Here is a 16,034-nt window from a genome sequence, read left to right on the forward strand (position 1 = left end):
CGTGCCTGTGTCCTCAGAGGGGGGTTGGATCTCAGTGGCAGGTTGGGGCACAGGGGGAGAGGCAGTGGTGCAAACCGGAGGCGGTGAACGGCCTTCGTCCCACCTTGTGGGGTGCTTGGCCATCATATGCCTGCGCATGCTGGTGGTGGTGAGGCTGGTGGTGGTGGCTCCATGGCTGATCTTAGCGCGACAAACCTTGCACACCACAGTTCGTCGGTCGTCTGCACTCTCAGTGAAAAACTGCCACACCTTTGAGCACCTCGGCCTCTGCAGGGTGGCATGGCGCGAGGGGGCGCTTTGGGAAACAGTTGGTGGATTATTTGGTCTGGCCCTGCCTCTACCCCTGGCCACCGCACTGCCTCTTCCAACCTGCCCTGCTGCTGCACTTGCCTCCCCCTCTGAAGACCTGTCCTCAGTAGGCTTAGCAAACCAGGTGGGGTCAGTCACCTCATCGTCCTGCTGCTCTTCCTCCGAATCCTCCGTGCGCTCCTCCCTCGGACTTACTGCAATTACTACTACCTGAGTGATAGACAACTGTGTCTCATCGTCGTCCTCCTCCTCACCCACTGAAAGCTCTTGAGACAGTTGCCGGAAGCCCCCAGCCTCATCCCCGGACCCCGGGAACTTTCCAAAGGTTGGGCATCGGTCACGACAAACTCCTCTGGTGGGAGAGGAATCATTGCTGCCCATTCTGGGCAGGGGCCCGAGAAGAGTTCCTGGGAGTCTGCCTGCTCCTCAGAATGTGTCATTGTAATGGAGTGAGGAGGCTGGGAGGAAGGAGGAGCAGCAGCCAGAGGATTCAGAGTTGCAGCAGTGGACGGCGTAGAACTCTGGGTGGTCGATAGATTGCTGGATGCACTTTCTGCCATCCACGACAGGACCTGCTCACACTGCTCATTTTCTAATAAAGGTCTACCTCGTGGACCCATTAATTGTGAGATTAATCTGGGGACGCCAGAAACGTGCCTCTCTCTTTATCCCGCAGCAGTCGGCTACGATACACCTGGATCAGGAGCTCGGCCTGTGCCCACACCCTGACTTGGGCCTCCGCGTCCTCGCCCGCGTCCACGTCCTCTAGGCCTACCCCTACCCCTCAGCATGCTGTATTACCCGTAGTGCATAAACAGAACGCTGTAATTAAATGTGCCGCTTATTGGCCTGTGGTTGGAGGCTGACTTCGCTTACGGAACGCACAGCAGAGCCAGGAAAGAATTTCGCGCAAGCCTGTAGTGAGACATAGGTGCGTATGACTGAGCTAGTTGAATTCACAGCGCAGAAGCCGTCAAGTGTCCAAAGGCCACTAGTAGGCCTTAAGTATTTTGCTTCTATTTTTTTAAAGGCTGAGCTGAGACAGCAGACAGATACTATAGGCAGCGTATATATGTATACAGTTTCCCTCTGGACGGGATGACGGCGGTGATGTAACGGGCAACGCAGAGCCAGGAAAGAATTTTACGCAAGCCTGCTGTAACACTTAGCCGCGTATTAATTAGGACTACTACCCCCAGCAGAGATGCAGTACACTTAAGATGGTCACAGGCAGCCCAAAGATAGTATTTTTCCCAAATTTGTTTGAAAAAGCCCACTTGCAATATAGATAGTATATCTCTTTCACCTTTCCCACTGTCCCTGCCTCACCACTACTGGCCCTATACTATGTAAAATTACTGCAGACTGTTTCCCTCTGGACGGGATGACGGCGGTGATGTAACGGGCAACGCAGAGCCAGGAAAGAATTTTGCGCAAGCCTGCTGTAACACTTAGCTGCGTATTAATTAGGACTACTACCCCCAGCAGAGACGCAGTACACTCAAGACGGTCACAGGCAGCCCAAAGATAGTATTTTTCCCAAATTTGTTTGAAAAAGCCCACTGCCTATATAGACAGTATATCTCTTTCCCTGCCTCACCAGTACTGGCCCTATACTATGTACAATGACTGCAGACTGAGGACGCAATGCCCTGCACGCCCGATATACAAAAAAAAAAAAAAGTGCAACACTGCTAAAAGCAGCCTCAACAGTACTGCACACGGTCAGATGTAGCCCTAAGAAGGACCGTTGGGGTTCTTCAAGCCTAAAATAACTCCTAACGCTCTCCCTATAGCAGCAACAGCATCAGCAGCACTGTCCCTGATCTCTGTCAGAATGCATCTGTGGCGAGCCGCGGGCGGGGCTGATTTAAATACTCGGGTGACACCTGATCTCCCCAGCCACTCACTGCAGGGGGGTGGTATAGGGCTGGAACATCACAGGAGGAAGTTGTAATGCCTTCCCTGCCTTTCTATTGGCCAGAAAAGCGCGCAAATGTCTCAGAGATGAAAGTGAAAGTAACTCGAACATCGCGTGGTGCTCGCCTCTAGTAACGAGCATCTCCAACACCCTAATACTCGAACGAGCATCAAGCTCGGACGAGTACGTTCGCTCATCTCTACTCATTTCCTGTGGCCACCATATAGGGTCTTTTATTAACTTGGCAGGAATTTAGCCTTTTACTTACAACTTTTCAAATGAATGGCCATTTTGCAGTGTTTCCACACTGATGGGAGTACGTACCTCTATTTTCTATCCCATGACAGAAAAGTTACAATTAATTATGTACCAAGATCTGTAACAATGTATTGTATAATCTACATTCAGAAGTGACAATGTAAAAGGACTGCAGGATATTGTAATTTTGCTCCAATAGACATTCATCAGAAAACATAACTATTAATGTTTAAAAAGTACTTGTGTGCATTTAGTTTTCTTTCTGTTTCTTTACAGGTCAATGGTGCGGACTATACAAAGGAGTTTATAAGGTGGAGTAATGAAAGTAGGAATTTTGAAGTCACAGGCCTGAAACCATTCACCAACTATTCCATAACTGTCATAGCCTTTACTGGAGATCTAGATTCAGCTCTTTCAGAAGGGAAGCCAAGCAATGCAGTAACTGCTACTACTCTTGAGGCGGGTATGTTGCTTTTATGTAGCACATTATGCTAAAAAATTCTGTTGTCTACTTCTTTTATGTAAATTATATTTTTTATATTACACTGCTTTATATTCTTGAATGGATGTTGTAGCTTAGCATCACAAAGCAGTCACTTACTACTATGAGCATTAATTTTATCTCATGCAGCATAAGTTAGTTTTGAATGAACTGAACCAGTAGAAGCCTTTTTCGAGTGGAACTTTACTAAAAGTTTGGTTCAGCACGAACCTTAACCGAGGTTTTTAAGCAAAGTACTACCCAAAACAGGGATCTACTGGTTCAGTTTGCTCAACACTACTCTTGAACACTGGTATATAACGGTCTAGGAGCCATTAACCCTTTCCAATCCACTGTCTGACATCTGAAGACATTCTGATTGAAGGCTGTACAACTCAGATTTCGGAAGACGTCCGGCAGGGTATTCTTACTGTATATTACTGGCCGCTCTTTTGTCGGGGGCCTCTGCAGCATGTTCCATACCGCAGTACTGGCTCTAGCCAGCAGATGGCGCCATTGTATAATGGCAGAAAGAGAAAACCCCCTAGAAAACCCTGAATCCAAAATTGGATTGCAATGGGTTAAAGTCCTCAGAGTGTTATACAAGACTACTATGGCTCTTATATAGTGTTATACACCGGTTTTAGGGGTTTTGGTGAACCTATAGTTCAGTTCAAAGTAATTTGAATGGAAGCTAACCTTTTTGCAGAAGTTCAGCGAATCAGCCAAACCAAACTTTTCAAAAGTTTGTTCATCACTAATAAGGAGCTGTGCACTCTGTGAAAATCGATATACTGAGCCTGCAATTGAATATTTTTATACTGACTAAAAGTTATGTAAGACCGATGTCCCTTTTGTTCAGTCAATTCTTTTTTTAGTTGTTTTACTTAAAAAAATGTACTATAATATTTTCTTTTAGTGCCGAATGATCCACCTAAAAACATAACAATTCAGAAGATACCAAATGAAGTGACCAAAGTTCAGATGACTTTCATTCCTCCAGCTGAGCCTAACGGAAACATCCAAATGTTCCAAGCACTGGTATATAAAGAAGACGACCCCACAAAATCTCAAATTCGCAATCTAAGTATTATTAAAAAAAATGAAGAATCTGTGACTGCAATTATAGAAGGACTTAAAGGTGGATATACATATAATATCAGTGTAAGTGATCACTTTACAGCTCCACATATGACAGCTGGTACCCGAATATTTTCCTTAGATTCCCATACCCAGTGTATAAATAATTGTGAAAAGAGAACGGGTCAAGAGATGTTCCTGATTTTAGTAACAGTTGTGGAAGTACAAATATGGGTAATATATGTAGAAATATCTTCTGGCACCACAACTCTAAGGCCGCCTGCAGACGAGCGGAAATTTTGCGGCAGGATATTCCGCGGGATTTCCACCGCTGGAAGCCTGCATAGGATTGCGTTAACAAACACAATCCTATGCAGACGACCACGGTTTGGCCGCACAGAAACGTCACTCACCCGCCGCCGGCTCCGGCCTGTGCATACGCCGGCTGCCTGGCAGACAGCACATGAAAGATCCAGAGCTGCAGGGCGCGGGTGAGTACACGCTGCTCTCTGCAGGCGCTCAAGTCAGGTCCCGCAGCGAGAATTCTTGCTGCCGAATCCGGCCGTCTGCAGGCGGCCTAATAGAGGCAGAATACTGGCAGGGAGTCATTTATGTCCTAAAAACACTGCGATTATTCATGGGACATTATTTCCTGCATGTCATAGCATGCATGGCGTTTCCTCCACTGCAGGTGGCCTTGATATGCTCATCTCATACTGTGCTTGTGAATAATGTAAGGGTATGTTTCTTATGTTTTCAATTGAAAGGGTGAAATCTGCAGTGGATCCGCATCAAGAATTACATTGTAATCTTCAACAATGTTGTGGATTTTGACGGTTTTGATACTTATTTTGTTACGGATTTTCCACTGCAGAAAATCCACACCATTTCCCCAAGTGTGAATGTACCCTTAAAACATATTCAGACTTTTTATTTATCCTTGGTTTTGTAACTAATTTGCGCTTACAGTCAGATATAGTCTTCAATAACATTGTGGGAGTGGTTGGGTAATGCTATAACAGCTTAGATGCTGCGGTCAGCATTGTCCACAGCATCCAAGTGGTTATGGTCAGTTGCTTCACACAGCCAGTACCTGCTAATGTCTAATCTGATTAATTATCCAGTAATGTATACATTTCATTTAACTAACCTATCCCTATCAGCTTTTTTCATAAGCCGTTATCTGCTTGACAGTCTCTGTACAGCACTGCAGAAAATGTTGATGCTATATAAGCAATGAATAATGAATAAAATAGATTATGTTCTCTTTAGCTACCTCCATATCTGCAGTCCCCAAGTCCCCTAACAGCATATACATATTACAGCAGTCTACTGTTCTGTTATATCTAACTACAGTTCAGGTAACTTTCACACCTGCACTACAATTTCTATTGTTTGGTTCTGCCCTCAGAACTGAACACTAAGGCTGCATGTCCACGGGCGATTATACGCTGGCGAGATCACGCTATGTGAAGCTTCCCATTGCGTTGCTATGGAAAGCGCAGCGCCGGCATCCATGAGCGGAGAATCATAGCGATTCTCCACTCGCGGGATCTAAATTGCGGCATGCTGCGATTTGCTGTGATTCTTCGCGGTGAGCCTATAGGCTCACCAATAAGACCTGTCAGCGCTCCCCTATCCTCCCCCGTGGCGGAATATCGCTAGCGATATTCTGTCATAGCTGTGGACAGGGGGCCTTAAAACATCAGAACCTCTGGATCTGCCAAAAGCTGGACCCAAGGAGCACCAGACAGACCCCACGCTGTTTTGTTCAGGCTTTTGTGCTGGATCTGTACCGGGGCTTCACAGAGATCCTCATCTGAACATGGCTTAAAGTATGTATTTCCCAGAGAACATAATTGAGGTACTTGCTAAAAACTACATTTTTGTGGGTTGTCTGCTGCAATACCAGTTAGCAAAATTACAGTTTATATACTTATTTGTGTAACTTACAACATTTAAAATACATCATTTCTCACTTTCACATGTTGTAGGACCTGATGCCAGTTTACAAGTAAATCTGTTTTGCCTTGTAGATCTATGCAGTGAATGGTGCTGGGGCTGGACCAAAGATCCAGATGAGAATTACTACTGATGTAAAAGGTAAAGTTAAGGGTCTATTCACATATAGCGCTTGAGGTACTAGCTGTAAAAATGCAGAAATTCACGTTTTTGGCCATGCAATAAGAACCGACACTTCAACTGCACCATGGGAACTCTAAAAGTTTATTTTTTAATATTCAAATAATTCCTGTATTAACATACATAGTAAGGGTGGGTTCACACGAGCATGTTTTGGTGCGTACTTAGGTGCGTACATACGTCCGCACCTAGGTACGAGCAAAAACACGCATGAACACAGCTGCGTGCTTGTTGTCAATGGAGCCGTGGCTGCTGCCGGTGGCTCCATTAAAAAAAATGCTCTACCGGCCCCCTGCATTCTTTTTCAGGGAAGGGCTTTACATATAAGCGCTACGGCTCCCTAGTGCCGGGGACAGCGGCAGAAGTCAACGCTGAGCCCCAGCAGCTGTTAGTCAGGCCGATATGCTTATGCACTGATTTGTTTTCTGCAGGAAGCAAACAGCTGTAATCTCACTGCAATGACTCAGCTTGGTATTACATGCAAGGTTTCTATTCACTTCAATGAAAACTTTGCCTGTAATACCAAGCCGAGCCACTGCAGTGAGAACGGAGCTGTCTGCTTCTTGCACAAATCAGCTCAGTGTGCAATCACCCTGACCCAGTGAACACCCAATCAGCAAGGATCTTGCAAGGCATATCCCCATTGATATACTAATGATGGCCTATCTTGCAGCTAGTCCATCAATAATTTACAACTGGGCAGCCTCTTTAATGCCCAAATTAAATGTAATAATAATAGTTTACTTATTTATGTCTGTGAATTTATATAAATGTATCTGAAATATTGTACTCTCTTTTTATGTAACATTTTGAACCATTTTGACTAGTGCACCTTTACTCATTAAAATATGTTATGACATTTTATAGGACGCTGTGATTTCAGTCAGACAACTTTCACTTTGTATGTATGTAATCCCTTCGAGATCATTTTCTCTCTATTCAGCCCAAAAGACTTCAAAAATAGGAACAAATCCTTCAAGATTAGGAGACTCACGGAAAGTTATTAGAGGGATGGGAAGAGGTTAGGAGGTTATGTAATAAGTGAGAAGTAGTGAGAAATGCATTTTAAGTAAATGCATAGAGCACAATACAGATTCCATTTCCCTGCTTCTGCTATATACCCAGGTGGACTTCCTGCCTGCCCCAAATGTAGAGCGCTGCATGCGGGTGTCTGGCATGAAACTTGGTTATGTTGTAACATAACAAACTATTGAGCTAGAATCACATCTCTTCTTTATGAAAAAAGTACCCTTTCCATGGTCATCCCACTTTTTCATTCTTGGCCTAACCTCAAAAAAGTCTCCCCATTACTGCACATAATACTTTTAGTAGCACTGAGATGCATATTCCTTAACTAGTTATCGCCAGACCTGCCCATGATCCCCGGACTTATAGCACAGTTAGAAAAAATTGTTGGGTCTACATAGAATAGGGTGCGAAGGCACAAAGAAACACAGAGAAACAAAAAACTTTGACAGATGGAAACACTTTTTGCTAAATATTGGCCGAGACCAGAAATAATGAAGTTGATGACAATATTCACAGTACTCAACCTTAGGGGATCCCTCGGTGTCCTGAATCTTAATGATAATCTAAGTTCTTCCTCAAACTCTTCTGATATGGATAGATGAAACGCTCTCTAATTCAACCAATAGCCAGGCAGCAGCACAGCTATCTGTATGACCAAAGGGTCCAACAAATGTGTTATTAGTAGAGATGAGCGAGTGTACTCGCTAAGGCAAACTACTCGAGCGAGTAGTGCCATATGCGAGTACCTGCCCGCTCGTCTCTAAAGATTCGGGTGCCGGCGGGGGGCAGGGAGCGGCGGGGAGAGCAGGGAGAAACGGGGGGGGAGATCTCTCTCTCACTCTCTCCCCCTACTCCCCCCTGCTCAATCCCGCAACTCACCGCTCTCCCGCGCCGGCACCTGAATCTTTAGAGACGAGCGGGCAGGTACTCGCATAAGGCACTACTCGCTCGTGTAGTTTGCCTTAGCGAGTACGCTCGCTCATCTCTAGTTATTAGTAAAAACTAGATTTGTAAAGCCCAACAAGTGTGTTGCTCTTTTGCAATTCTACTATTTATAATATTTATGCTAATGTTGTTCTGTTTCCCCATATTTGTACTTTTCTTTATATTGAAATAACCTAATAAAATGTTTGATACAATATATGTTAATATGTGAATGTTTTTTTTCTGGACCTTTTTTATGTATTTTTGTTCCCTTCCTACAGAACCACCTCGTCCCATAATGAAACCAGTGCCTATTTATGATTCAAGTGGCGGTGTTATGGCTACCTCGACTACAATTACCATTAAAATGCCAGTATGCTACTTCAGTGATGTCAACGGGCCAATTAAAAAAATTCAGATTCTTGTTTCCGAAATAGGAGGTAAGGAAGTATTCTTCAACAAACTCTTTGTTTTCAAAATATATTTCGTGGAGACAAAATCCTGACATTGATTATGTTTCTGCCATAAAAAGAAAGTTTGTACTTGCAAATTTTGCAGTGTTTTTCTTTCTTGCTTTTCAGAAATTTGGCAGATGTTGGGTACTTGGAGCTCCTAAGCTCCAGATGTCAGCAGCTGCTCGCTTACAATGGCAGATGTAAATAATGAAATGAAACAGTATGAAATATCCTGGGTGCCAATTCGAAAACTGCTTTGTCAAACATACAATAATTCTAAAATGTGCTGTATTCCAATGCATTCTTGTCTGCACGTGTACCTACTTATCTGGCATGCCCATACACAGCACAGGTGTGGGCCTCTATTGGGTTTTCTCTACTGTAACAGTGCAGACTTTATCTTAGACGTCAAAGGAAAAAAATATCCTATTGATAAAGGGGCGCTTTGCCTATGGATTTAATTATATGTCTATCACACAGACATCTAATAGTTATGTTTGCAGCTTTTCTTCCCCAATTGCCTTATTCAAATTGTACATGAATGTCTTTGCAGGTCACTGATAGTTTCTTGAGTAAGACATACATAGTAACATAGTATGTTAGGCTGAATGAAGACAATTTCCATCTACTTCAGACTGTTTAACCTCCTTGTTGATCCAGAGGAAGGCAAAAAACCCAAGAGGCAGAAGCCAATTAGCCCATTCGGGGAAAAAAAAAATTCCTTCTAGACTCCATAATGGCAGTCAGAATAATCCCTGGAATGGATCAACCTTTAGTACACATCTTAGTACGCTGTAAAAAGGCAAATGTCTGTGGATAGCCATAGACTATGCATTGATTGAAGTATATCATGGAAAGCATCAAGAATAGAGATGAGCGAGCATACTCGCTAAGGACAATTACTCGATCGAGCATTGTCCTTAGCGAGTACCTGCCCACTCGGAAGAAAAGATTCGGCAGCGGACGGGGAGCGGCGGGGGAGAGCAGGGGGGAACGGAGGGGAGATCTCTCTCTCCCTCTCTTCCCCCCGCTCCCCCCTGCTCACTGCCGCAACTCACCTGTCACCCGCGTCGGCAGCCGAACCTTTTCTTCCAAGCGGGCAGGTACTCGCTAAGGACAATGCTTGATCGAGTAATTGTCCTTAGTGAGTATGCTCGCTCATCTCTAGTCAATATTCACTGGGTATATCCCTTAAAATATAACTTTTATTAATCAATAAATATAAAATGATTGGGCCTCACAAAAAACAGACAAACTGGAACTAACAAACACAGAGCAAGAATTTTAAACCCTGGAAAAGGACCAGAGAAAATACATGCAATTGACACCTCTATTACAATGCAGAAGTATCCTGCAACGTGAGACACTCTAATGCACTCTTTTTCAGTCACCATTGGGGATGGATGTCACCCAATAAAGATTAGAGGACCATATTAGGATGCGTCCTTCACAAAAAGATGAAAGGAGGATGATCGTTCCATCAAGGTAAGTGGTTTACGGAACTCCTCCAATGGTGACGTACATTCGGGCTCCTATTGTGTCTCATCAACAAGGATCAAAATTATTAGAGGTGAAATGACAAGAGGCCACCAGGCCTATGTCTTCTTAGTACACAAACCCTCTTAAATAAGAGATAAAATCTGGTTCTTGACCAGGTAACTGCCCTATCTGGATAATAGCACCGGGCTAAAGATGCTGAAACTGTAGGACACCAGCAGCAGCCTATGATAGGTCCTTGTCCGTGATGAAAAAAGAACTGTATATAGTTTCGTTTAGAATGGACAAACCACAAGCAAAGCTTCTGCTGATGCCCCCCGAGAAAAAATACACAAGTGGCTGATAGACTATCAACCACAGGTTATCAATCAATGAAAAATCAAATTCTGCTAGAAATAACCAGAGAACCACCATTAAGGTACTGATGCGTTCTCATGCAGAATATAGCTTCAATAACCATTCAGGACGAGATTCAGAAAAACCTTCTGAGAGAATTATTAATGCAGAAATGGTTCGTACTGGTTCAAGGCGTTTCTGTCATACACAGACTCATCAGGAACCGTAATCTATGATGGTGTCATCAAACACAAAAATGTCCTTGGTAGTTATAACGTTTCTCTAATCTATGATACAAAGGTGCCATACACTGAAAATAATGCTGTTATCAGGCAATGAATATGAAACCCTGAACTTCCCTAAGTAGTTAAGTCCTCCTAGATGAGAAGAGGAGGAATTCGCTCCTCTAGATAGACCTAACCAGATTAAAACGGGACACTAAAATAGAAGATAACGCGTCCCAAATAACCCAAAAATTGATTAAACCCCTAAAAAAGGGGAGTTTTGGGATAGAAATGACAAACTGGGAACAATATCCACAGAAAACCAGCAACCCCACGATATGTGGAGAAAGCTTCTAACAAAAAGGTAAACCCTAATCCGGTAGGAGACAGAGCAAAAAGTAGGAAGAAAAGAGTGAGAACAGCAGCTCCTGTCTTGATGGTAGACCATCAAGACAGGAGCTGCTGTTCTCACTCTTTTCTTCCTACTTTTTGCTCTGTCTCCTACCGGATTAGGGTTTACCTTTTTGTTAGAAGCTTTCTCCACATATCGTGGGGTTGCTGGTTTTCTGTGGATATTGTTCCCAGTTTGTCATTTCTATCCCAAAACTCCCCTTTTTTAGGGGTTTAATCAATTTTTGGGTTATTTGGGACGCGTTATCTTCTATTTTAGTGTCCCGTTTTAATCTGGTTAGGTCTATCTAGAGGAGCGAATTCCTCCTCTTCTCATCTAGGAGGACTTAACTACTTAGGGAAGTTCAGGGTTTCATATTCATTGCCTGATAACAGCATTATTTTCAGTGTATGGCACCTTTGTATCATAGATTAGAGAAACGTTATAACTACCAAGGACATTTTTGTGTTTGATGACACCATCATAGATTACGGTTCCTGATGAGTCTGTGTATGACAGAAACGCCTTGAACCAGTACGAACCATTTCTGCATTAATAATTCTCTCAGAAGGTTTTTCTGAATCTCGTCCTGAATGGTTATTGAAGCTATATTCTGCATGAGAACGCATCAGTACCTTAATGGTGGTTCTCTGGTTATTTCTAGCAGAATTTGATTTTTCATTGATTGATAACCTGTGGTTGATAGTCTATCAGCCACTTGTGTATTTTTTCTCGGGGGGCATCAGCAGAAGCTTTGCTTGTGGTTTGTCCATTCTAAACGAAACTATATACAGTTCTTTTTTCATCACGGACAAGGACCTATCATAGGCTGCTGCTGGTGTCCTACAGTTTCAGCATCTTTAGCCCGGTGCTATTATCCAGATAGGGCAGTTACCTGGTCAAGAACCAGATTTTATCTCTTATTTAAGAGGGTTTGTGTACTAAGAAGACATAGGCCTGGTGGCCTCTTGTCATTTCACCTCTAATAATTTTGATCCTTGTTGATGAGACACAATAGGAGCCCGAATGTACGTCACCATTGGAGGAGTTCCGTAAACCACTTACCTTGATGGAACGATCATCCTCCTTTCATCTTTTTGTGAAGGACGCATCCTAATATGGTCCTCTAATCTTTATTGGGTGACATCCATCCCCAATGGTGACTGAAAAAGAGTGCATTAGAGTGTCTCACGTTGCAGGATACTTCTGCATTGTAATAGAGGTGTCAATTGCATGTATTTTCTCTGGTCCTTTTCCAGGGTTTAAAATTCTTGCTCTGTGTTTGTTAGTTCCAGTTTGTCTGTTTTTTGTGAGGCCCAATCATTTTATATTTATTGATTAATAAAAGTTATATTTTAAGGGATATACCCAGTGAATATTTTGAGAAAGCCTTTCTTCTATATCCCTCTGCCTCTGTGAATTATATTCTCATCTCTAGTCAAGAATGAATATTTATTTTCAAAATATATAAAAATTATTAAACAATTTTCACATTGTTGGTTCATATTGTGGATGGAACCCCTTTGGTTGCAGGGAAAGAAACACCGAACTCAGTGGACATTCATTATTTCAATAGGGCTCTGAGAGTGGCATACCCTATTCTAACAATTTATCATTTCCTAATGAGGCACATAAAAGATTTTTTTTTGAAATTGTAAAATCTTTTTAAGGGCACCTTCATATGGCACGTATTGTTTGAAGGCTTTCCACAGTGGAAAACTCGCGGTACATACGCTTTAAATTCACAGTAGTGAAAGCCGCACCTAAATGGTGTAGATTTGGCCTCGTTTTAATTGCTGATATGCTGCAGATTATAAACCTTGAATTTCAAGGTTAGAAATCTGCAGCATAAAGAGATATGCTGCAGATTTAGAAGGCACTGCGTTTTTCCAAAAAGTCGGAGATTTGTTGCGGAAATTTTTCACAGCATGTGAACAAGAATTAAAAAAACCTCCTTCTCATGCCTTGTCCGGTAAATACTGCAAAGTTTCCGCTGCGATTCCAGCATTTCGGCCATTTATGAAGATGGTCTAAAGACATGACAGCTTCAGGCTCCCCAATGCCTAATGACTGTGGCGGCAGCCTTTTTTAGCTGGGCAGTGGCTCACTATAGAATTAGTGTCAGGAAGCCCAGCATAATGTCTGCCTTCATAGTGCAAACCTCCAGAAATGTATAAATATATGTGAATATCAATAGTAGCTTTTTCCATAAATTTCGCTTTGCATTGACATTACATTAAGTATTTCCTTGAACTTTATATCTCCAGATGGAAGTTTATTTTCTAAGATTTCTGATCTTGTGCTTCACATTTTAAATACGGAGTAATTTGTTCACCTTATATCCTGCTTTTTTAAACCATTCTATTCTGAGTTTTATTTTGACATGGGGGATTGGCAGACCCACTTAGGTGAACTAATTCTTAAACCCTAATGTACCACTCTCCTTGTTATTTGTATTGCAGAACATTAGCTGGGATTATCAGTCCTGCAAGTCGACAGGAGGCATGTTCTAATATTTCTGACTTTATGTATTACTCTGCTGGCTGGATTCCTTTAATAGCTTCGGTGTAAATTCCTATATCTACAATCACACACTTTTTATTTTTGAAATCTGTTCTGAGCAAATGTTAACAGAAAGAGAGCAGTAGATTATAAAACCTTCTAACAAAAGAATATGGTTTTCAATCAGGCCTGCACAACTGGGCAGTAGGTAGGGGACAGAATATAAATCGGCAAATTTATTGGGGCCGCAAATAAGTTTTTAGCAGCTCACTTTGTAAGTAAAGGTCCATTTGCATGGGATGAATGTCGGGCAAACGATGCCCGACACTCGTCCCTGTGTCTCTGTGCTCCTGCATGGGAGCTAGAAGAGCTGTCTCGCTCACAGAGCGGCCAGCAGGGGGGCGGGGCAGTGCAGGAGATTTCTCTCCTTTCGCTCCCCCGCCCCTCTCCGTTGAGATAACAAAGCGGCCGTTCACTACTGAACGGCGGCTGTTTAAACTTAACAATGAGCGATGAGCTCATCGTTGATCTTTTATGCAGCATAAACGATGAGCAATGAGCTCATCGTTCAGTTATAACAGCGTGCAGTAGTGAACGGCCACTGTGTTATGTCAATGGAGAGGGGCGGGGGAGAGAGAGGAGAGAAATCTCCTGCACTGCCCGCCCCCTGCTGGCCGCTCTGTGAGCAAGACAGCTCACCTAGCTCCCTTGCAGGAGCACAGGAGCACAGAGACTCAGGGACGAGTGTTGGGCATCGTTTGCCCAACATTCGTCATGTGTAAATGGACCTTAAGTCACTAAAAACCTAATTTATAGCTTAATGATTAAATTATTTTGCAAACTCCAGGATGTTCTGTCTGGTAGCGAATAGATATGAGCATGGACCTTAGTTGGTGCATGCTGCCATTTAAACACAGAATGTGTGTGCTGCACTATATATATTTAGGAACCTAAAAAAAGCCCAGGTTACATAAAACTTTTACCCTAGAATGCACTTATGGAAGCATAAACATGGCTCCAAATACTTTAGTACAGGTTGAAGATTCTGCCACTTTGCTGTTCCCGAGGCCTACAGGATCTTCCCTGACTTGAGTGACAGTCATGTGCCCAGCCGTGTGCGGCGCAGTGTGCCCGGTCACATGACTGTCATTCACTGAAGGTCCTTTACCCTGCACAGTCATGTCATGCTAGCCGCTTGCGTTAAAGTTTAGTTTACTGCAAGTAGCGACCTGCATGACATGACTGTGCCGCGGACTGTGACATGACTATGATATCAAGAAGCTAGTGACCAGCCTCTTGACATCATAGTCATGTCATAGCCTATGGGCTGCCAGAAATCCTATGCTGGACCGCATGTGGCCCTTGGGCCATGTTTTGTGCTGGCCTACTTTAAATTAATCACTATTGTATGTCTCTAGTGCCACTGTTCTTCACTTTGCTTTAGTTTTGAGCTATTAGAAGAAAGCCCAGACAGATATCACAGATGGTAAATTCCTTTGGTTCTCTGTGGCAGATCCAAGGGATTTAGTGTAACCATGATTCCTTATAGATTGTAGTTGTTTTCTTCCTCACAATAATTTATAATTACCTCTAATGACCCACTGATGACCCAGTATTTCTTATCATAATTATTATCAGGTTTGTAGACACATTGAATATTCGGAGCCCTGACCTTTCTAGTGCCAGGATGATTGAAGCATTATTTGCTTAAATCCAAGACTCAAGGGATTGGATTAGGTTTCTATTCAGTTCCGCAATATTGTTTTATTTCCTAACCAAACTGGTCTCTCTGTCCTCGAACCCCGCTGACCCTGTGTCACTAGACACTGCTGTACTGATGTTCTTGAAAAAATCTGAACACAATCCTTATTTCTATTTTACATTGGTTTCCAGTTGTCTGGATGCAATGAAAGCAGTGGATGCCTTCATTCTAGTGGCTAGGTCTATAGCAAGGTGCATGTATATTTATTGGAATGGTTTCTTTATTTATATACTGGACCTCAGGAATACAAGACCTTTTATGGTCCAAGAGACACATTGTTGGGATGACCCACTCTTTAGGGCTCCTATACGATTTTTGTTGGGCAAGCCGTATTTTTGGGGTACATATGAATTTTGGTCACTTTTATACCATTTTTCAGGAGGAAGGGTGAACAAGACATAAGTTCTGGAATTGTTTTTTTATATTTTTTAACTGCCTTCACAATGCAGTATAAATGACATGTAACTTCATTCTGTGGAATTATACAATTAGGGTTCTTTCAGAAGAGTGTTGTTTTTGCACTGTTAGCAGTGAAAAAAGAGTGCTGCTATAGTGCTGAAAAAATTGCATGAATGGGCTACAAGCTACATGAAGTAGCCAATTCACATGATGCGAGGTGTGTGCTTTCAAAGCTCCACAGGAGCCTATGGAAAGCACGCAGCAAAGATAAGACAGCGCAGCTAACAAGCGCTCATGTGAACACTTCTATAGGAAACCATTGGT

At 42.9% G+C, this 16,034-nt stretch overlaps 1 protein-coding gene across 1 annotated transcript in view; it reads left to right on the forward strand.

Moving 5' to 3' along the window:
* PTPRQ (protein tyrosine phosphatase receptor type Q) overlaps positions 1 to 16,034 on the forward strand; it is a 377,099-nt gene that overhangs the window by 289,453 nt on the left and 71,612 nt on the right. Inside the window, exons 46-49 of the mRNA XM_066589856.1 lie at positions 2,765 to 2,951; positions 3,889 to 4,133; positions 6,086 to 6,152; positions 8,426 to 8,584. Of these exons, the coding sequence (XP_066445953.1) occupies positions 2,765 to 2,951; positions 3,889 to 4,133; positions 6,086 to 6,152; positions 8,426 to 8,584 (658 nt within the window). The remainder of the gene's footprint in view (positions 1 to 2,764; positions 2,952 to 3,888; positions 4,134 to 6,085; positions 6,153 to 8,425; positions 8,585 to 16,034) is intronic.

Source organism: Eleutherodactylus coqui, chromosome 2 (genome assembly GCF_035609145.1).
Source record: "Eleutherodactylus coqui strain aEleCoq1 chromosome 2, aEleCoq1.hap1, whole genome shotgun sequence".
In the NCBI taxonomy this organism is placed as follows: domain Eukaryota; kingdom Metazoa; phylum Chordata; class Amphibia; order Anura; family Eleutherodactylidae; genus Eleutherodactylus; species Eleutherodactylus coqui.